Here is a 24109-nt window from a genome sequence, read left to right on the forward strand (position 1 = left end):
GAAAGAATGAAATTGATAAACCTCTAGAAAGACAGATCAAAACAAAGATAAATCATAAATTATCCACATCAGGAATGAAAAGAGGAGATCCTACAGACATTATTAGGTTAATTCAGGAATACTGAAAATCTTTTACACTAAATAATTCAACAACTTAGATGAATGGCCAAATTCCTTGAAAAACATGTAATATAACCAAAACTGAAACAAGAAATGAAAAAAGAAACAACCATATATATATTAAAGAAATCAAATTTATAATAAAAGCTATCTCACAAAGAAAATTCCAGTCACATTCCAGAAATCCCACTCCAGAATTCACCAGTGAATTCTACTAATTATTTAAGGATGAAATAATACTAAGCCAAGACAAGCTCTTTCAGAAAAAGCAGAGGGAACAATTCATGACTTGTTTTTACACCAGCATAATCCTGATCCCCAAATCTGAAAGTATTACAAACCCAAACTACTACAGACCAAAGCCTTCATGAACACAGAAATAAAAATGTTTAAAAAAACAAACAAGAAAAGCAATCAAATCCAGCAATACTTGCAAGTTTGGTTTTCCATTCAAAAAAATTTATGTACTACTCCACATTTAAAGAATAAAAAAGTAAAATCTGAATATCTCAACAGATGTAGAAGTCTTTGACAAAGCTCAACATGATAAAAACTTTGAGCAAACTAGGAATAGAAAGGAACTTCCTCAAACTAATAAAAGATAACTATGAAAACCATTTAGCTAACATCATACCTAATGGTAAACAAACTCTTTTTCCCTAAAATCAGCAACAAGAAAGGTGTCTGCTTTCACCACCTCCACTGAACATTGTACTAGAGGTCCTGACCAATGCAAGAAGTAAAAGGCTTAGAGGTCAGAAAAGAATAAAACTGTCATTATCTGATAAATGATATAATTATGTATGTATAAAAACCTCTGAAATCTTTAAAAAAAACATAGTGCTACAGATATTAAGTGAATTTACCAATTTCACATGGTACCAGGTCAGTATAGAAAAGTTATATTTCTGTATATTAACAAACTACTGGAAAGCAAAAAATTTCAATGCATATCATTTAAAACAGCATCATAATACATTAAATATCTAGGAATAAAACGAATGAAAGTTGTGTAAGACCTCTATATTACTGGGAGAAATTAAGAACACCTATATTAATGAAAAGATATATCATTAATTGGCAGATTCAATATTGTTACGATGTCCATTCTCACTAAATGATCTACATATTCAATACAATTTCTATTATAATTCCAGTAGGCTTATTTGAGAAATAGACAAGGTAATCCTAAAATTTATATGTAAGTATAAAGGATCTAAAATAATAAACTTGAAAAAGAACAAAGTTGGAGTACTTTATCTCATTTCAAGCCTCACTATAAAAGCTAAACTAATAAAGACTGTAGTATGGGTATAATGATATATATATAGAGAGAGAGAGATCAATGGAACAGAATACGTTTCAGAAATAGATCCACACATATATATCGCCTTTAATTTTCAAGCAAGATACTAATTAATCTCAGGTGGAAAGGAAAGTCTCTTTAACAAATGTTGACTAATTGGATAGCTATGGGGGGCGTGGGACAGTGGAAGAGGGAGAAGAACTTTTCCTTCTCTTGTCCGTCCGTCCATCCATCCATCCATCCATCCACCCATCCATCCATCCACTTATTTATTTATGTATCATTATGGTCTCATGGGCTATTTTATTCTAGAGGTTATAATCTGTTACTACCCAAGCCCTAGCATGAGATATCTCTTCAAGGAGCCCTGTTCCTTTTACACTAAATAACTGGTGAAAGATAGTATTTAGAAACTAAGATCTGGGTGCTAGGTATACATAGTTCAACAGACAAAGAACAAGGAAATATACGAATAAATGCATGCATGTATGTCAGGCTGTATGTGTGTACGTAAAGGGAGGGAGGAAAGGAAAGAAGGGAGAGAGAATATGAATATGAATTAAAACAAATTATCTTCTCCATCATTAAATGTAACCAGCCAGTCTGAGCTAATTTTTTTCATTCCATTAATAAATGGTAAATTACTTCATTAATCTAGCTGTTAAAGAATACAACTAGAGGGACTTGCTTACATGAACAAGTGAGATTTAACTTTGGTAGGAAGGAGGAAAACCACCAAATAAAACTATGAAGCTTGTTAATATAAAGGTTAAAGAGAACAGTTTTCATTTAATAACATTTTATTAAACTAAGGGGTATAACCCATCAGTGGATTATAAAATCAATTTAAAGTATTAGAGTCACCTTTAAAAGGAAAATAAGAAGACTAGAAAAGACAAATCAGAGCATATAAAAGATATTAAGGATGAGTTTTGTTTCATATGTATAGATGTATTATAACATGTATTTCTTTCTGTAGGTCATACTTTAAAAAATAAAAAAAACACTGATTTAATGTAACAAGTAAGGATTTCACTACTTCATTAGATTTATAACCATATGGAAATTGGTGACCCTTAACTATGACAGAACAGTATTTAGGTATCATTCTGTTATGAGAAAACTCTAGAAACTACCTATTTAGGTGTAAAGAGATTTCTGATATAAAACAAATACATTTTGGTTGTGAGGCCTTCACTTCAGATATCAGAAATCTTATGCTAAAAGCAGAAAGGCTGCATGTCAACAATTGCTGAGTACTCTTGCTGACACGTTCCTAATTCCCAAATCTGCGAAGTGGTTAAGTCTTTGAATCATAAAATCTGGATTTGAAAGAGACCTGAGATTTCATTCACCCTGTTAGGGGCTGAATTGTGTCTCCAAAAAATCACTGGTTGCAGCCCTAACCCTTAGGACCTCAGAATGTAACCAAGGAGACGGCCTTCAGAGAGGTAATTAAGTTAAAATGGGATCATTAGGGTGGGCCCTAATCCAAATATGACTGGTGTCTTTGCAAGAAGAGGAGATTAAGACACAGACAACACAGTGAGCCAAGAGTGGTCATCTGCAAATCAAGGAGAGGCCTCAGAAGAAACCAACCTGCTGACATCTTGATCTTGGGAATTCCAGCTTCCAGAACTGTGAGAAAATAAATTTCTATTATTTAAGCCACCCAATTTGTGGTATTTTGTTATGGCAGCCCTAGTAAACTAAAACATACCCCTTACATATGCATAAATGAACAACCTATGCTTAGATTACCTAAATAGTCTCACGACTAATTTATGCAGTTAGGACTAGAACACAGATTAAAACTTGTTAGATATATAAACATGGCTCAGTTATAGGAAAATGGCAAGAATACCAGTAGCCATTGGTCCTAGAAATCATAAAAGTAAAAAAGCAAAAAAGAAGGCTGATATAAGGAGAGGAAGTTTCAAAAAACCAGACTCATGAGCTAGGCATGAAAGCAATGTCAGATATCTTGGAAGGGGCACAACTCAAAAGAGAAAGCTTAGCTTATCTAAAAGTTCAGTTCCAGCCACATAACTTCAAAAGTCCAAAAGAAGAGAAAAAGGAAAGGTACCAAAGAAACCAAAGTGGCAACACAGGGAGCTGTCTAACTAACTTGGTTTTGAAAAGGACATTTGTGGAAATAAGAGAAGTAGTCTATGATACAATCAGAAAGACTAAAGATAGAAGATAATGACATATGCAAAAAAATACTAGGGGGGAAAAAACTTCCTGTAAAAACATAAACTTCAAGCTTTGAGCTGATGATTGATTGTAAATAAATGACAAAGTGGGCAGCACTGGAATACTCAACTCCTGTTTACTTTCATCAAGAATAATTCTCAGTCCCGACAGAAGACAGGTAATACTATAAAGACGATCTCTAGCTACTTTGGGACAGAATGGTATAGGAGAAAGAGCACAGGTATCACAGTCAGATGTACATGGATTTAAATCCCAGTACTGCTGCTTACTGGAGGAGCAGCTGGATGGCAAAGTGGTTAAGAGTGTAAGCTCTGGGGGCAGCTGGATGGCTCAGTTGGTTAGAGCGCGAGCTCTGAACAACAGGGTTGCCGGTTCAATTCCCACATGAAATGGTGGGCTGTACACCCTGCAACTAACGACTGAAAATGGCAACTGGACTTGGAGCTGAGCTGCGCCCTCCACAGCTAGGTTGAAGGACAACACTTGGAGCTCATGGGCCCTGGAGAAACACACTGTTCCCCAATATTCCCCAATTAAAAAATATAAATAAATAAATAGTGTAAGCTCTGAAACCAGTACTTGGATTTCAATTAGTGTTGCCACTTAAAGCTAAGTAACCCTGCACAAGTTATTTAACCTCCCAGTGTCTCAATTTCCTCATCTGTAATATAGAGATGATGGCACCCACTTCATATGGTTTATGAGGCTTAAAGAAGTTATTGCACTTAATGCACTGAGAACACACTGAGTGCACAGCACATAGCAATTGCTCAATAACTGTTAGTAATTGTTTATTTATTCTGTTATTATTTTGTTTATAATAAACACAAAAATAATTGTTTATTTGTTTTGTTTTGTTCTTTTTTATCCTGGGTAAGCTATTTATTGTAATTGCTGTTGTTATTGCTGACACTGTACAGGTTACCTAAATTTACTAAACCACAGTTTTTCTCTTCGAAAAAAATATCAAAAGATGGTTTAAGGATTAAGGAGATAGTGGGTATAAAGCACCTAATAGATACTCAGTAGAATCTATTCAGATAATCAGATTCTCAGTAGAATCTGAACAGTAGATGCCAACTTCTACCCAAATTTTGAAAAGGACAACAATGCTTTATTTAAGATACTGAACGTAAGCATGTATTATATAGATAGTCAAGTAAAATTTTAGATTATCAAGAAGACGGTGTAATGACAATGTAAATAAGAAAGAACTAACAATTAGAAGCCAGTATAAACTCATTGGCAATAATACACGAAAAGCTAACCTTTTCATTTACTTCTAACATGGGGTTAGTAGACTGGGAACAAAACAGTGTACCTTGATTTCAGTAAAGCATTCAAGTAGTGATTTTCATAATAAATTTATAGAATATAATAAAGAAATCTAGGATGAATGATAGTACAATTAAATTAATTTGTAGGAAAAACTTTGCCCCAAAATAACATTAATAAATAAGACATTAGTTTGCAAGCCAGTTTTTTATGGCCCTATACTATTTAACATCTTTGTGTAAGCAGGCATTAATGAAAAATCCTAGATGTTGGTTTAAAAAAAAAAAAGAAACTCAACAGCAATTCTACAGAAAAACCCTGAGTGTTTTAATTGACATGAGGAAAAATCTGCTGACCAACAAAGAGATCTAACTACTAAAGGAGAGAAAAAAAACATGATATGATACAATATGATGTAATATAATACTACATTAATAGAAGAATGCCCAGATCAAAGGAAGTAAATAAGAAGAGAAGTCAGAAGACATAGGAAAAACCTATCTTTACCTCTGGTTGTTACTTTTCATGAACAGAAAAGGCTGGCCAAGATGGTGACCTATATCATATACTGTCATATAATGAAAACTAGAAATTTTTCTGCTAGTGATTGAGGTTTTACATTTGCACATGCAGAAAAAGAACATATAAGAAAATAAAGGGTAGATTCATCTTTCCTCAAGATGAAAAATTTTACAACATTTAGAGTTGTTCAGAGAATGGCATTCCCATCAACAGAGGCTGAAGACAACCAATTAGGAATTTACAGATTAGGAATCAATGTTTCTGGAAGAAATCTGATCTTTGTTACATGTTAATACTAAAATACTTCTAGTTTTTTTTTCACCGTGTGTGTGTGTGTGTGTGTGTGTATGTGTGTGTGTGTATATATACACACACACATATACACATAGTATATATACACACACACATAAATACACACGTCGTGTGTGTTTATAAATTAACTCAAAGAAACTTTTTAAAAATTGTATTTAAAATTAACAAAAGAAATTTTGCTTATATTGTTAGATAAACAAAATAAAACAATCAAAACAAAAAGACAAACTCTACTGGGGAACGTAATTTGGTGGTTACCAGAGGGTAAGGGGGTTGGGGGGTGGGGGATGAGGGTGAGGGGGATCAAATGTATGGTGATGGAAGGGGAGCTGACTCTGGGTGGTGAACACACAGTGTGATTTATGGATTATGTGATACAGAATTGCACACCTGAAATCTATGTAATTTTACTAACAATTGTCACCCCAATAAATTAAAAAAATAAAAACAAACAAAAATAAATAAATAAATAAATAAAAGACAAACTCTACAAACACAGAATACTTCTAAATCTTGGGCAATGATTCACAATAAGTTAAGTTTTGTTAGTTATACGTGAGAGCAAAATCTTTCACTATGAATAAGTCACCACAGTGATTTACTTATCAAAGTGATAAACTTACATTATAATGAAAATTTTCTCATATATACTAATCCCAAGAAAAAACACAAGAGTAGTAAACAGTGGTTTAAAAATCTACATACAATGAATGTTAATAACACTACCCATTTATAGAGTGCATTAAAATTTCTCAAACTGCTTTTCCACCTGTTTGCCATCTAATTTGAAAACAACTTTGAGGTAGATAAATGGTATTAATCCTATTTTACTGTCTTCCTGAGGCTCACAGGGGTAAATGACTTTCTTCACATCACTCAAATTGGTCCAGAATATGAATCTGGAGCCTGTGACTTGTGGTCAGCATCCATTCTTTTCTTTAATAACTTTGTTTTCTCTTTAATGAAATAACACATTTTCATTGTACAAATGTTAGAATTCAGATCGGTAGGAGAAATCATCTCCCCAATTAAACAATGTACTACTAATAACGTTAAGGAGAAACTACCTTTTATGTGAAATGGGGAAAAAATGTAAGTAAAAGAAAAAAGTCAAGTAAAAGAAATTTTTCTTTTACTTCCTATAAAACTGTGCTGAAAAAAACAGAAGGCAAAGAGGATCAGTTAAGCACACTAAATAATGTTTTCTTAAACAGCCACTAAATACCAAGGGTGCCGAAAAAAATGCATACAAATTTTAAGAGATGTTATCTATGCTCAAGGCAGTAGTTCACCGTAATCAGAAGTGTCTGGACAGGGGTGGACAGGTGGCTCAGCTGGTTAGAGCGCAGGCTCTGGACAACGGGCTGCCTGTTCGATTCCCTCATGGGCCAGCGAGCTGCACTCTCCGCAATTAGAATGAAGTCAATGAGCTGCCGCTGAGCTCCCGGATGGCACAGTTGGTTGGAGCGCGGGCTCTCAACCACAAGGTTGCCAGTTCCATTCCTCGACTCCCGCAAAGGATGGTGGGCAGCGCCCCCTGCAACTAAGACTGAATACGGCACCTTGAGCTGAGCTGCCACTGAGCTCCCAGATGGCTCAGTTGGTTGGGGTGCAGGCTGGCTCTCAACCACAAGGTTGCCGGTTCGACTCCCACAAGGGATAGTGGGCTGCGCCCCCTGCAACTAGCAACGGCAACTGGACATGGAGTTGAGCTGAGCCCTCCACAACTAAGACTGAAAGGACAACAACCTGACTTGGAAAAGTCCCAGAAGTACACACTCTTACCCAATAAGTCCTGTTCCCCTTCCCCAATAAAATCTTTAAAAAAAAAAAAAAAAAAAGGAAGTGTCTGGACATTGATAGCAACTACTCTGAGCACCTCTTGTAATTGCAGTAGTCAAACATGACTCATGTTCATCTTTTGTTATCGGTATATATTATTACAATTAATACAGTTTCTTCCTTTCTTAAAATATATATACATTTTTTTGGCACCCTCTTTAGTTTGCATGTTAATACTCTTAAATAACACCAAATGGAGACACCTGCCTTTAAAGTGGGTTCTAGCAATATCAGAATTCTTGTCTTTACAAGCTTATAAAAACCCTAAACTTCAATTTTAATGATATAAGTAAAAGGTAAAACCATTACCTTGGGTGTGCTTCCTTTAATGAACTTTTTAATTGAGGACAACAAGCCGGTTTCATTCTTCGGTGGTTTTTCTCCTCCTGAAGGCAGGCTATCATCAACCTCTGAATATTTCCTCTTTGCTCTGGCAGTGCGTTGTGTTTGGATTTGATTTGATTGCTGAGAAGCTTTCCGTGTTCTCAGCCTCATCTTTTATGGGTGCCACATGTAAAACTATACGGGAAAAATGAAAAGGGTTATTTATTAAAATTAAACCTAGCATACCCATATTTTCCCAGCTTATATAATAAAAATGTCTTCATTACAAAGTCCAGGGCCGGCCCGGTAGCTCAGGCGGTTGGAGCTCCATGCTCCTAACTCCAAAGGCTGCCAGTTCGATTCTCACATGGGCCAGTGGGCTCTCAACCACAAGGTTGCCAGTTCGACTCCCACAAGGGATGGTGGGCTGTGCCCCCTGCAACTAACAACGGCAACTGGACCTGGAGCTGAGCTGCACCCTCCACAACTAAGACTGAAAGGACAACAACTTGAAGCTGAATGGCACCCTCCACAACTAAGACTAAAAGGACAATAACTTGACTTGGAAAAAATTCCTGGAAGTACACACTGTTCCCCAATAAAGTCCTGTTCACCTTCCCCAATAAAATCTTAAAAAAAACAAAACAAAAAGAAGTCCTGATCTCTAAGAGATTGAAATGAGAAACTAACATTTTAAGTGAAAGGCACTGTGCTTTGAACCTCGTAGTATATACATCATCCCAAGTAACCTTCCCAACAACTTCTGAAATATCATATTCTATGATCAAACACTAAAGAGTGTGCATGCTCTTTCCACAACACTATGCTGCCTCTATCTATGCCAACATTATCATTCATTTAATCATTCATTCAACAAGTATTTATTGAGCAGTGACCACATTCGAGGCACTGGGCAACTAGTAAATAGTAAACAAGACAGGGAAAGTTTTCTGCCCTCTGAAGCTCAATCACAATTGTAGTAGAAAAAACCCTTAGTCAATAAATGAATTAATTCTATGAGCACAATTCCTATAACTAATAATCATATAAGTGTAACAAGAGAAGTTGGATCATTTTGTGGGATTCGATCTTACCACACACAATGATACTTTAAAAAATGAATTCATAGCAGAAAGAAAATATAAGGCAATCTCCTTGAATGCTCTCATTTTATAGATGAGAAAAACAGTGGCTGGTAAAACTGTCCCAAGACTTAAAGGTAGTTAAGAACACACCCTGAATTAGAATCTGTGAAACAGAACACAAAACTACTAAACTAAGAATTAAGAGATGTGAATTCTAATCCTACCTCAATCATAGCTAAGCTGTAGTCACAACAGTGTTTTTTCACCTGCATAAAGAATACATTCATCTTACCATCTTGAGGCTCAAAATGAATAGGAATTACAATAAAGCTACTCACAACAGAAATGTATTCACAGAAAGTCTAACTCCACTTAAGCACTCTAAACTCCTAAAGGTGTAGCAATTCCTGGCAAAGGTTAGGGTCTTCCCCAACCAATTAGGAAGCTTAAGAAGTTTTGTCTTTACTAATTCAACATAACTGAATTCACAGAAAGACAGTTAGAAACCTTTAAAAAACTATACAGAAACTTTATACTATTCTACTACACAGTAACTGCTTTTACAACAAAAAACCAAAAACCCCCAAATCAAGGGATTCACTAGGAGTTCCAAATATCTTTCCAAATAATTACTTTTTCCCCATCACCAAATGGTGGCGTTTTAAGTTGCTATCCCCAAATAATATTGCCTTTTCTCCTGAAGAGTCACTGTTAACTTCTAAAGAAAGTTATTTTTAATCAATTTCTGTGAGGTTTTTTTTTTCTTCAGTTTTTTCAAAAATACCTAGGGGTGAATCTACCTTAAACTCAGAATCATTAAATGATTATACAAATTAGAAAATGTTATAAAACAATATATTGACGTAAAGTAGGTCTTAAAAGACTAAAGGTGTATAGGTAGTCCAGTCTTATGAGGTTTAGCTCATGAAAATTTAAACACTTATTTGCCAGAATGGTAATAAAAGGATGAAAATTATAATCTCTGCCCAAGAGAATCAAACAGTCTAGGAGGTAAATATATATACACGGTCTGACAATAAAGTCTGCGAACTTGTTTTAACGATGTTGCTAACCTTTTTTGATATCAGAGGGATTATTCATTATGAATTTGTACCAACGGGATAAACACTTAACCTAGTTTACTATTCAGAAGTGCTGAAAAGGCTGCGGGAAAAAGTTGGATGACCTGAACATTTCGCCAACAACTCATGGCTCTTGCATCACGACAATGCACCAGCTCACATGGCACTGTCTGTGAGGGAGTTTTTAGCCAATAAACAAATAGCTGTATTGGAACACCCTCCCTACTCACCTGATGTGGCCCCAATGACTTCTTTCTTTACCCGAAGATAAAGGAAATATTGAAAGGAAGACATTTTGATGACACTCAGGACATCACGAGTAATACAATGAGAACTCTGATGGCCATTCCAGAAAAAGAGTTCCAAAACTGCTTTCAAGGGTGGACTAGGTGCTGGCATTGCTGCACAGCTTCCTAAGGGGAGTACTTCGGAGGTGACCGTAGTGATATTCAGCAATGAGGTATGTAGCATTTGTTCTAGGATGAGCTCGTGAACTTAATTGTCCGACCTTGTACATACCATAGTTTATACATAAAATGCTAGAGCACTGCATGTTGAGAGTAAAGAAGATTCTGGTAAAGCTCAGAAGCAAAGTCCTCTGAACTAAAAAATAACCAATGGATTTTCACTGGAAAGCAAGAGAAGAACATTTATAAAAGGAAGCTGAAATGTAGAGGGCGTTTGTCCATTTCAATAGTGAGTTATAGAAAGGTGTTATGTAATAGGTCTGAAACGGCTAAAGCAGTCAAGCCCTCATGAACTTTCAAAACTGACCACTCATGCAACAGATGAAGAAACCACATACTTTTCAATCTCACATGGAATGTTCACCAAGACAGACTAGGTGGTGAGCAGTAAAACAAGTCTCGGTAAGTTTGAAGATTAAAATCTTACCAAGTATGTTCTCTAACCACATTATATAATAAATCAAAACAAAACAAAAAAAACTCTTTAACAGCACCAAATGCTTGGAAATTTAAAAATATATTTATAAATAAATGTTGAGTCAAAAAAGAAATCACAAGACAAACACAAAATATTTTTAATTGAAAAATAACAAAAACAGAGCATAGAAAAATTTCTAGGATGAATAAGCAGCACTTAGAGAGAAATTATAAACATATATGCACTCAACAACAGAGTCCCAAAATATCTGAAGTAAAAAATAGGCAATTCAACAATAGTTGGAAACTTCACTGCCTCACTTTCAATAACAGATAGAACTACACAAAAGATCAACATAGAAATAGAAGATTTGAACAATTCTCGAGACCTAAAAAACATATGTAGGACACTTCATCCAACAACAGCTGAATACATATTCTCACTTTACACATGGAAGGAACATTCTCCAGGAGAGACTACATGTTAGGACACAAAGCAAGTCTCAATAAATTTAAAAGGATTGAAAACATACAAGTATGAGGTCTCCAAACATATTGGAATAAAATTAGAATTCACAAGGAAGAAAAATGTGAGAATTTAACAAATATGCAGAAATTAAACAAACTCCTAAATAACTACTGTGTCAAAGAAGAAATCACAATGGGAATCAGAAAACACTTCAAGATGAACGAAAAAACACAACATACCAAAATTAATGGGATGCCCCAAAAGCAAGTTGCTCGTTGCTCAGAGGGCAACTGAATGGCTGTAAATGCTTATGTTAAAAAAAGAAGACCTGAAATTGATAACAAAACCTTCCACTTTAAGAAATTAGAAAGAGAAAAGCAAACTACATCTAAAGAAAGCAGAAGGAAGGAAATATTAAGAGCAGAAATAAGTCAAATAGATAATTAAAAAAAAAGAAAAATCAATGAAACCAAAAAAGCTGGTTCTTTGAAAAGATCAATAAAATTGACAAAGCTTTAGTTATACTGGCCAAAAAAAGGAAGACTCAGCCTACTAAAATCAGGAATGAAAGGGACACTAATACCAACCTTAAGGAAAGAAAAAAGATTATGAGGAAATACTATGAACATATATACACCAACATATTAGATAACCTAGATAAAATGGACAAATTTGTAGAAAGACACAACTAAAATGGACTCAAGAAAAAAACAGAAAATCTGAAAGGTTCATGACAACTAAAGATTGAATCAGCAATTAAAAAAAAAAAAAAAAAAAACCTTTCCACAATGAAAACCAAGGACCAGGTGACTTCACTGAAGAATTTTACCAAATGTTTAAAGAAAAATTAACACCAATCCTTCTCAAACTCTTCCGAAACACCGAGGAACACCTCCCAACTCAATTCATGAGGCCAGCATTACCCTAATACAAAGACACTGGCAGAAAAGAAAACTACAGGATAATATCTTTTAGGAACATAGATGTACATCAACAGCCTCAACAAACTAAATCCAGCAGCTTAATGAAAGGATTATATACTAGGACCCAATGGGATTTACCCCAGGAATGCAAGGGTGGTTTAACATATGAAAATCAATCAATATAGGCTCCGCGACCACCACTAAGCAGATCGAACCCACTTGTTCACACGCCTCACCTTGCTTCCTCTGCAACCATGTCTGACAAACCCAATGTGGCCGAGATGGAGAAATTCAGTAAGTCAAAATTGAAAATGACAGAAACACGAGAGAAAAATCCACGGTCTTCAAGAACAATTGAACAGAAGTTGGCAAATCACAATGAGGCACGAACTGCCAATATGCTCTGTACATTCCACAAGCTTTGCCTTATTTTACTTCTTTTAGATGTTTAACTTTGTAAGATGCAAGAGGTTGGATCAAGTTTAAATAACTGTGCTGCCCTTTTTCACATCAAAGAACTAAGGACAACGAAAGCCACACCTGCCTCTCACATCTGCCTGTCTGGCTGGCAGGGAAGGGAAAGAACTTACATGTTGATGAAGACAGAAGCTGGGTGAAATCCAGAGTAAAAACCAAGCTGGTCCAAGGGTTCCTGCTGGTTGTAAGATGAAGTTTAATCAGTGTCATTTTTTTGTTGTTGTTCAAATGATTTTAATTATTGGAATGCAGTTTTTTAAATATGCAAATAAAGTTTTAAAACCTGGGAAAAAAATCAATCTAATACACCATATTAGAAAAAGAGAAAAAAAATCTACATAATCATTTCAATTGATGCATAAAAAGCATTTGACCCAAACCCAACACACCCTTTCATAATAAAAACACTCAACAAACCAGGAATAGAAGGGACCTTCTTCAACCTGAAAAAAGCTATCTATGAAAAAGCCACAACTAAAATCATATTTCATAGTGAAAAACTAAATGCTTTTCTCCTAAGATCAAAAATAAGACAAGAGGGCGGCCAGTTGGCTCAGTCGGTTACAGCGCAGTGCACATAACACCAAGGTCGCTGGTTCGACTCCCACATGGTCCAGGGAGCTGCACCCTCCACGACTAGATTGAAAACAACGACTTGATTTGGAGCTGATGGTTCCTGAAAAAACACACTGTTCCTCAATATTCCCCCGACTCCAGTTCTATTCACATTTTACTGGAGGTTCTAGCCAGGCAATTAGGCATGAAAAAGCAATCCATGTTAGAAAGGAAAAAGTAAAAACTCTCTTTGAAGATAAAAGCAAAAACTGGATAAACTAGGCTTCATAAAAATAATTTTCTGTTCACCAAAAGACACCACTAAGAACATTAAAAGGCAGGCAACAAACTGAGAGAATATTCACAAAACGTATCTTGCAAAGTATATATATGCAAAGACTATATAAAGAAATCCTAAAACACAAAGAAGACAAACCAGCCATTAGAAAAAAATGGGCAAAAGATTTGAGAGGCCACTTCATAAAAGCTAGATGATTAGCCACAGGCGTATGAAATGACACTCAACATTATTCACCTTCAGATGTACAAGTTCTGCTGGTGGGAATGTAAGGTTTTTGGTAAAAGTTTACCAATTTATAATAAACAACACCTATCCCTTTGATCCAGTAAGTTCACTTCTAAGTTTTTATCCAAGAGAAATGCAAACATTTCTACAACATACTTTCACAGAAATGTTCCAGACAGCTTTATTTATAATAGCCACAAACTGGAAACAATGGAAGTGCACAGTGATAGAAAGACGAATATTGTGGTGTTTTCACACAGTGGAATAATCATCAGACACAAAACAACAATTACTAATATCATCAACATCATCAACAACACGAAAGAATCTCACAGACATTATGCTGAGCAATGGCAGACACAAGAGTACATATTTGATGATACCATTAAAAAGAAATTCTATCAGAGTCAAAAATAATCTACAGAGAAAAATATCAGAATAGAAGTTGCCTTGGGGAAAGGAAATGTCCTATACTGTGATAGGGGTGTGGATCTATTTGTCCGAATTTACAGCTAAGATCTATGTGTTTTAAAGTATGTACATTTTACCTAAATAAACACCTGTAAAAAGTTCTTATGAACAATAACGACCAACAAGATAGGAGGAAGTTGGGAGTGGATGGGAGTATAGATCCCACAAGAAAGAAATGTTAGTAACTATTGAAACTGAGTGATGGTGATACAGGGCTTAATAATACCATTCTGTTTACTTTGTGGGTATATTTGATATTTTCCATTAAAAAAATAACAACAGTAACAACAAAAAACCCTGACTACCAGAGCTACTGACAGGGTTTCAACACTGAAAAGAAAATGCCGAATAAAGTCAAAATAGAGTAGGACAGTATCAAATGAGAAAAGCAAAGAGAAATGTCTACAAAAAGATGAGAAGAGGAACATAAACTAAGCAATCTGAGAGAGCAATTCTCCATATTTTTGAACATTTTTTAAGAAAGCTCCATTTAAGTAAAAAAACTATCTTGAATTAAACCTCCTAAAAGTTCAGGAAAACAAACTTCATGTTAAAAAGTAACAAAAATTAGATCAGAGCCCATATAGTTATAAGAAAGAAAGAGTAGACTAAAACCCCTAACTTCCTATAGACAATAAAATTACAAAAGACAGATCCACAAAAACAGATCACAACTATAAACTACATTTCCAAGCAAGCTTAAAGACACTAATACAACAATAAATTTAACCAAGATTTGGGGCATAAAGGGTGGATAAAGTGGTAGAACTCAGAAAAAATTTTTAAAGCAAAGAAAAAAAATCATTTCAGAAATAAAGACTAAGAGAACAAAGAAGTAAATGAACACAACAGGTAGAGAAAGAAGGAATATTTCTCAACATTACAAAAAAGGATTAAAGAGAAACTGATAAATATTAGAGATAAAGATCAGACTCAGGCTAGCCCAGTGGCTCAGGTGGTTGGAGCGCCGTGCTCCTAATGCCAACCAAGGTCGCTGGTTCAATTTCCACATGGGCCAGTGAGCTGCGCCCTCTACAGCTACGATTGTGGACAATGGCTCTCCCTGGAGCTGGGCTGCCATGAGCAGCCAGAGGTCGGCGTGGGATGCTGTGGGGGCTGCTGTGTGCTGCCATGGGCAACTTTAACGTGTGCTTCCAGGAACAGCCGTGGCTGGCAGCCGGCGAGAATGGCCGTGAGCGGCCGCCCGACGACCGGTGACCGACTGCCTCAGCCGGGGGTAGGGGGAGCACAAGGCTCCTAATACCAGCAGGGGCCAGGGAGCTGTGTCCTACACAACTAGACTGAGAAACAACGGCTTGAACCGGAGTGGGGGGGCAGGGAGAAGAAAAATGGGACAAAAATAAAAAAGATCAGACTCAAAAGTAAACATGAAAACCTTCCAGAAATAGAAAAAGTTTAAAATCAAATATTGAAAGACACAGACCTGAGAATAGCAACCCAGAATGACCAATTCCAAGACATAGTCTAGTATGAATTACTAGAACTTTAAATTATTGAACTTTGAGGGAAAAATCGTTTTGCCAGATGTAAGCAAACTTTTTCTTACAGAACCAGACAGCAAATATTTCACTCTTGCAGACCATAAGGTGAAAGTTATATGAAATTCAAATATCAGTGTCCACAGCTCTGTTCATTGGTTTCCATATTGTCTATTGCACTGTATAGCAAAAGCTACCAAAGAGAATATGTAAATGAATGGGCATGCCTTATGTACAAAATTGTGTTTACAAACACAGGCAATCAACCCATGGACAGTAATTTGCAGACCCCTTATCTAGGTAGGCACTAAATAACTTTAAAATGGAAAGAGAGAAAAATACACTACTCTAAATTTTTCAATAGCAACACTTTATGCCAGAAGAAAAATGGAGTAACCTATTTAAAATAAAATAATCAAGGAAATAACATATAAACCAAGAATTTTATATCCAAAAAAATAACTTAGAAGAATACCGACCACAAACTGTTACCAGTATGCAAGAACTCGGGGAATATTGTGCTTATGGAGCCCTTTCAAAAAAATTCTGATAGAGCACTTCATAAAACCAAACTGACTACAGATACTGCATAACGACTAATGGTAAGCACCAAGCATAGAACATGTAGTTATTCGTACAACTAGGATAAAATAAAGGCTAAAAGAGACAGAGCATTGTATGAGAGGGCTACATTCTCTGACAATGTATAGACTCAACTATTTAAAAGTGAGGGAAGGATGGGGAGAGCACAGCAAAAAAAGTGTTTATAAGGCTTCAGTAATCATACAAATATGAAGTTGCTGGAATTGCTATTCTGAGACTTGTGAGGTAAATCTTACTTAGATTTCTAATTTAAGTCAGTCATCCACTAAGGCCTTGGGAACCAAGACATAGTATGGAACACAAGACAGATATAAAATGGAGGAAGAGATAAAAACCCTGGAATTCTGACTATGGCCAAGTTAAGAGGGCAACAAATCCTATCCACAAAAAGCCACCACACAGGTGGACAAAATGACAAAAACCATTTCAGCACTCTGGAAATCAACCAAAAGCATACAACAATCTGAGAATGCTTACAAAACTGCTCAACTCAGGATAAAACATTGGAGTCTGTGCCATTGTCTGGAACTGCTCCACTCCCCTATCTTCCTACCTGCAAGCTCAGATGATTTGGCAAGCTGAGAGGACTGGCAGATTTGAGGTCACCATAAAGAGACTCACATGATTCAGAGCAGTTGGGTAATGACCACATTCAGTGCTGTCATCAGTATAAGTGACAATTCTGGTATGTGGGATAATAATTTCTGTGGCAAGTGAAGTTAGGAGGGCCAACCGCTCTATTAGCTTGACATTGCAGGGGTTGTTGGGGCAACCGTATTGCTGGCTGAGGCAGTACACATGCACAGAAGAGACTAAAGAGGGTCCAAGCTATGTACATACTTTTGACCAATCATGCAGCTACACATGTGAACACAGGAGATATGAAATGGATCAGTAGGAAATAAGAGCTGGGACAGACTTGGAAAAGGCCTGAACTTGGAATGTGCACCCCACACAGAACCACAGGCAGAGGGAGAAGAAGCGTTACGGTGCAAGATGTTTGGGCACAGTATGTGTCCAATCATAGGTGAACCACAAAACTATGCAGACACAGGGGTACGCCCTAGTAGCCAAGCTTAAAAATTAAAACAAGAATTTTTTTCTTAAAAAGTGGTTGCACACTGCAGGGACAAAATTCATAGATTTTGCCTGTGGAAGTTAACAACTTCCAGAGGGAAAAATTCTGAATCCAGAGTGGCTACAATATCTTATCTAAAATGGCTAGTTTTCAACAAAAAATTAGGACACACACAAAGAAACAGGAAAATATGCAATGAATATGTTAGATGCCAGGCTTACAACAACTCAAGGAGAAACATAGGTAAGTATTCCACCTACACAAGACAAAATTCACTCTTGCCCTTACAAGTTTGAGAAATTCTCTATTTCAGGTGGACATACCAAGCCTTTCCTCTGATGATAAAATATACATTGTTAGAAAACTTTAAAAGAACAGAAATATATGAAAAAAACTCACATAATTCCTAACCCTAGAAATAACTGAAATGTGGGTATATGTTATACCATTTGTTTAAATATGTATAAATACTGGGGGTACCAAAAAAATGTACACAAGTGGACACTTTGGTCAACATTGCTCAAGCCGTAGTTCACCATAATCAGAATGCAGAAGTCAAACATGACTTCTATTCAACTTTCGTTGTCAGTATATATTATTACAATCTTAATAGTTTTTTTCTTTCTTAAAATGTGTATACATTTTTTTGGCACCCTCTGTGTTTTAATCAATACTTAGAATTATACTCCATGCAGAATGGTATTACCTGTTTTTTCCCATTTTATACTATAAACTCCATAATCTATGTTTTTTTATCTGAAAACATAATTTTTTAATTAGTTTCAGATAATACAAAAACAACATAATCACTAGACATTTACACCCCTCACAAAGTGATAACCCCAACAAGTCTAATATCCATCTGACAAGTGCGTAGCTATTATATCACTGACTATATTCCCTATGCTGTATTTTACATCCCATGATTTTATATATATCTTCACCTATAAATACAGATATAGATATAAATATAAAATGAGGTATGACAATTAAGTTTGTGAACTAGTTGCAACAATGTTGCTAACCTTTTTTGATATGAGGGGTTATTATGAATTTGTGCCAACTGGACAAACAGTTAACGAAGTTTACTATTTGGAAGTTCTGAAAAGGCTGCGTTAAAAAGTTAGACAACCTAAATTTTTCTCCAATTCATGGCTCTTGCATCATGACAATGCACCAGCTCACATAGCACTGTCTGTGAGGGAGTTTTTAGACAGTAAACAAATAACTGTATTGGAACACTCTCCCCACTCACCTGATCTGGCCCCCAATGACTACTTTCTTTACCCAAAGATAAAGAAAATATCGAAAGGAAGACATTTTGGTGACATTCAGGACATCAAGGGTAATACGATGACAGCTCTAATGGCCATTCCAGAAAGAGTTCCAAAACTGCTTTCAAGGGTGGACTAGGCGCTGGCGTTGGTGCATAGGCTTCCCAAGGGGAGTACTTCGAAGGTGTACTCCAATGAGGTATGCAGCACTTTTTCTAGGATGAGTTCATGAACTTAATTGTCTGACCACATACATATACATGCACACAGACATATATTAAAAACATATATTTCAAAGTTATAGTTGACATTCAATATTATTTTATATTAGTTTCAGGTATACAGTGCAGTAGTTAGGCATTTACATAACCTATAAAGTGATCCCCCCGATAAATCCAATACCTATCTTATACCCCAGTCTTTACATTATTGACTATATTCCCCATACTGTATTTCACATCCCTACGGCTATTTAATAACTACCAATTTGTACTTTCTGATCCCTTCACCTTTCTCACCCATCCTCCAGTCCCCCTCCCATGTAGCAACCATCAGTTTGTTCTCTGTATCTGTGAGTCTATTTGCTTTGTTTTGTTCATTTATTCTGTTCTTTAGATTCCACATATAAATGAAATCATATGGTATTTGTCTTTCTCAGTTTGACTTATTTCACTAAACACAACAATCCTCTATGTCCTTCCATGTTGTTGCAAATGATAAGATTTCATCCTTTCTTATGGCAGGGTGATACTCCATTGTATAAATGTATCACAATTTCTTTATCCAGTGATCCATTGATGGGCATTTGGATTGCTTCCATATCCTGGCTACTGTGAATAGCTGCCAAACCATCTGTCCCCCACGCCTTCCCCATGACATCACAAGTAAGTGTCTCAGAAAGCTGGGAACTGATGGAATAATATCAGTTAGCCTCTCTTATCTGATGGTTTCAGTACAGTGATTCCGTCCCCTGGGGTTATACATGTGTGAAGGCACAGTACATGTTGGAGCACAATGGGAGCTTTCGGAAAGAACAGCCAGTCAGGCACGTGACTCGTGGAAAATGAAAAAAATCAAACTTTATTTCCTTGTATGATTACTAATAAAAGCCATGAGTTGGCCCGATTTGGGGCTCAGTCCTTGAGACTTGAGTCCCTTGGCCCCACTTGCCCTCTACTCTTGTCTATTGTCTTTCTTAATCTTGCGCCACCCTTCTCGCTTCCCACTGCTTTTGTAGAGCTGGAGCACTGCAGTAAACACAGGGTGCATACATTTTTTTGAATTAGCATTTTGGATTTCTCTGGATAAACACCCAGGAGTGCAAATGCTGGGTTATAAGGTAGTTCTATTTTTAATTTTTTGAGGAAACTCCATACTGTTTTCCATAGTGGCTGCACCAGTTTGCAATCCCACTAATATTGCATAAGGGTTCCCTTTTCTCCACATTCTCACCAACATTTGTTTATGATAGCCGTTCTGACTAGAGTGAGGTGATATCTCATTATGATTTTTATTTGCATTTCTGATTAGTGACATTGAGCAACTTTTCATATGTATATTGACCATCTGCATGTCCTCGTTGGAGACATATCTATTCAGGTCCTCTGCCCATTTTTTGATTGTTTTTTTGGTATTGAGATGTATAAGTTTGTTATAAATTTTGGATATTAACTCCTTATCCGATGTATCATTGGTAAATATCTTCTCCCATTCAGTAGGATGTCTGTTTTGTTGATGGTTTCATTTGCTGAGAAAAAACTTTTTAGTTTGACATAGTCCAGTTTGTTTATTTTTTCTGTTGTTTCCCTTGCCCGAGAAGATACACCAGTAAAAACATTACTAAAGGTAATGTCTAAGAGTTTACTTCCTATATTTTCTTCTAGGAGTTTTATGGTTTCGGGTCTTACATTTAAGTCTTTAATCTATTTTTAGTTTATCGTATATGGAAAAAGTAGGTAGTCCAGTTTCATTTTTTGGCATGTATCTGTCTAGATTTCCCAGCACCATTTATTCAATAGACTGTCTTTACCCCATTATAAATTCTTGCTTCCTTTGTCATAGGTTAAATAACTATATAGGCATGGATTTATTTCTGACCTCTCTATTCTGTTCCATTGATAGATGTGTCTGTTTTTATGCCAATACCATGCTGTTTTGATTACTATAGCCTTGTAGTGCAATTTGATAGCAGGTAGCATGGTACTTCCAGTTTTGTTCTTTCACAGGATTGCCGTGGCTATTTAGGGTCTTTCATAGTTCGATATAAATTTTAGGATTATTTGTCCTAGTTCTGTGAAAAATGCCATTGGTATTTTGATAGGGATTGCAATGAACCTATAGATTGCTTTGGGTAGGATAGACATTTTAACCATAGTATTCTTCATATCCATATACCTGAGTATGGTATATGCTTCCATTTATTTGTATCTTCTTTAATTTCTCTTTTCAATGTTGTGTAATTTTCTGAGTACAAGTCTTTTACTTCCTTGGCTAAATTTACTCTTAAGTATTTTTATTTTTAATGCAATTGTAAATGGGATTGTTTCTGACAGCTCATTATCGGTGTATAAAAATGCAACTGATTTCTGAATATTAATTTTGTATCCTGCTACTTTACTAAATTCATTTATTACTTTTAATAGTTGTTTGGTGAAATTTTTGGGGTTCTCTCTATATAGTATCATGCCATCTACAAATAATGACAATTTTACTTCTTCCTTTCCTATTTGAATGCCTTTTCCTTTTCTTGTCGGATTGCTGTGGTTGGAACTTCCAGTACTATGATGAATAAAAGTAGTGAAAGTGGGCATCCTTTTCTTGTTCCTGATCTTAAGTAGAATGCTTTCAGCTTTTCCCCACTGAGTATGATATTAGGTGTGGCTCTGTTATATATGACCTTTATTATGTTGGATATGTTCCCTCTATTCCCACTTTTTGAGAGTTATCATAAATGGATGCTGGATTTTGTCAAATGCTTTTTCTGCATCTACTGATATCACCATATGACTTTTTTCATTTTGTTTATGTGGTGTATCACATTAGTTGACTTGTGGATATTGAACCAACCTTGCATACCAGGAATGAATCCCACTTGATAGTGGTGTATGATCTTTTTAATGTATTGCTGAATTCATTTTGCTAATATTTTGTTGAGGATTTTTACATCAATGTTCATTAGGAATATCGGCCTACATACATTAAGTATTTTTTGTAATGTCTTTGTCTAAGTTTTGGAATCAGAGTAATGGTGACCTCATAAAATAAGCCTGGCAGCCTTGCTCTTCCTGGATTTTTTTGGAATATTTTGAGAATAGGTGTAAGTTCTTTTTTGAATGTTTGGTAAAATTCACCTGTGAAGCCATCTGGTCCAGGACTTTGTTTGGAGCTTGCAGATTACTGATTCAATTTCATTGGTAATAATCAGTCTGTTAACATTTTCTCTTTCTTCTTCATTTAGACTTGAAAGGTTATATGCTTCTAGGAATTTGTCAATTTCTTCCAGATTGTCCAATTTGTTGGCATATAGTTACTTGTAGTATTTTCTTAAATTTTTTTGTATTTCTGTGGTGCCAGTAGTCACTTCTCTTTCACTTATGATTTTATTTGAGTCTTGTCTCTTTTTTTTCTTGAGGAGGCTGGTTAAATGTTTGTCAATTTTTATTTTCAAAAAAATAAAAACAGCTCTTGGTTTCTTTGATCTTTCGTATTGTTTTTTTAGTCTCTATTTCGTTTATTTTTACTCTGATCTTTATTACTTACTTCCCTATACTCACTTTGGGCTTTGTTTGCTGTTCATTTCCAGTTCCCTAAGGTGTAAAGTTAAGCTGTTTGAGTTTTGGGTTTTTGTTTCTTTTTGTTTTTTTTGCTGTTTCTCTAAGTGGGCCTGCATTACTATAAATTTCCCTCTTAGGACTGCTTTTGCTGTGTCCCATTGATTAGGGTTGTCATGTTTTCATTTTCGTTTACCTCAAGGTATCTTTTGATTTCTTCCTTGGTCATATTGTTGACCCATTCATTATTTAGTAGTACGTTTAGTCTTCATGTATTTTCAGTTTTTTTCTTGTAATTAATTTCTAGTTTCATACCACTCTGTTCAGAAAAGATGCCTAATGTGATTTCAACCTTCTTCAATTTATTGAGACTCGTTTTGTGGCCTGACATGTGGTCTATGTTTGAAAATGTTTGATGTGCACTTGAAAAGAATGTACCATATTTTGCCATTTATAATGTGCACTTTTTTGCCCAAATTTGTGAGGGAAAAATAGGGATGCGCATTATACACGGGTAGTACTAGTTATCTAAATGTTTTTAATTCTTTTATTTATACTTGAGTCAAAAGTGTAACTCTAGAAATCAATAACAATATCTCTTTGCAAAATAATAACGTGGAATACGATATCAGTTTTGTTGAACTTATGACAAATTTGCAATCATGAAGGGTTCTTGGCCTTCTATGACACAGAAATATTATAAATATGCTACCAGTACATAAAATTTCTTGTGCCTTGTATCTGTTCTTGTGTTTTATAATTATTTTTAACATAAAATTTGTTGTACCATGTTAAAAAAATAAATGCTGAAATTCCTTCATAATACAAAAAAGTACCTAACTATAAACAAATAAAAATTTAACTTAAAAAGTTAAAATTAAAGATATTTTTCCCCTGAAACTTTGGGCCAAAAATGTGGGTCTGCGTTATATATGAAGCACATTATACATGGCAAAATATAGTAAATCTTCCTCCCTCCTATCTTAGTCCATGTAATAAAGGTTGTTTTTGGGTTTTTTTGTATTCTGTAAAAAAAAAAAAAAAATCAGATGACAGTCTTATGGAAGCTTCCTTGTAAGTAACCAGTTGTCTTTCTCTTGATGTTTTCAGGATTCTCTCTGTCTTTAACCTTTGCCATTTTAATTAGGATGTGTCTTGGTGTCTACCTGTTTGGGTTCATCTTGTTTGAGACTCTCTGTGCTTCCTGGGCTTGTATGTCTATTTCCTTCACCAGGTTAGGGAAGTTTCCAGTCATTATTTCTTCAAATAGGTTCTTTTTTTTTTTTTTTTAAATAAGATTTTATTGGGGAAGGGGAACAGGACTTGATTGGGGAAGAGTGTGTACTTCTGGGACTTTTCCAACTCAATTGTTGTCCTGTCAGTCTTAGTTGTGGAGGGCGCAGCTCAGCTCCATGTCCAGTTGCTGTTGCTAGTTGCAGGGGGCACAGCCCACTATCCCTTGTGGGAGTCGAACCGGCAACCTTGTGGTTGAGAG

The 24109-nt window shown here is 35.7% G+C and overlaps 1 protein-coding gene across 4 annotated transcripts in view; it reads right to left on the reverse strand.

Annotated features, from left to right (window-relative positions):
* CTDSPL2 (CTD small phosphatase like 2) overlaps positions 1-24109 on the reverse strand; it is an 84557-nt gene that overhangs the window by 42602 nt on the left and 17846 nt on the right. For 2 of the 4 annotated variants that reach the window (XM_033108530.1, XM_033108533.1), the window contains exon 2: positions 7904-8113. In XM_033108530.1, coding sequence (XP_032964421.1) covers positions 7904-8089 — 186 coding nt within the window. In that variant the 5' untranslated portion in view covers positions 8090-8113. Of the gene's footprint in view, positions 1-7903; positions 8114-12951; positions 13017-24109 lie in introns of all 4 variants that reach the window. The other 2 variants (XM_033108532.1, XM_033108531.1) reach the window with 2 other exon arrangements.

Source organism: Rhinolophus ferrumequinum, chromosome 6 (genome assembly GCF_004115265.2).
Source record: "Rhinolophus ferrumequinum isolate MPI-CBG mRhiFer1 chromosome 6, mRhiFer1_v1.p, whole genome shotgun sequence".
Taxonomy (NCBI): Eukaryota; Metazoa; Chordata; class Mammalia; order Chiroptera; family Rhinolophidae; genus Rhinolophus; species Rhinolophus ferrumequinum.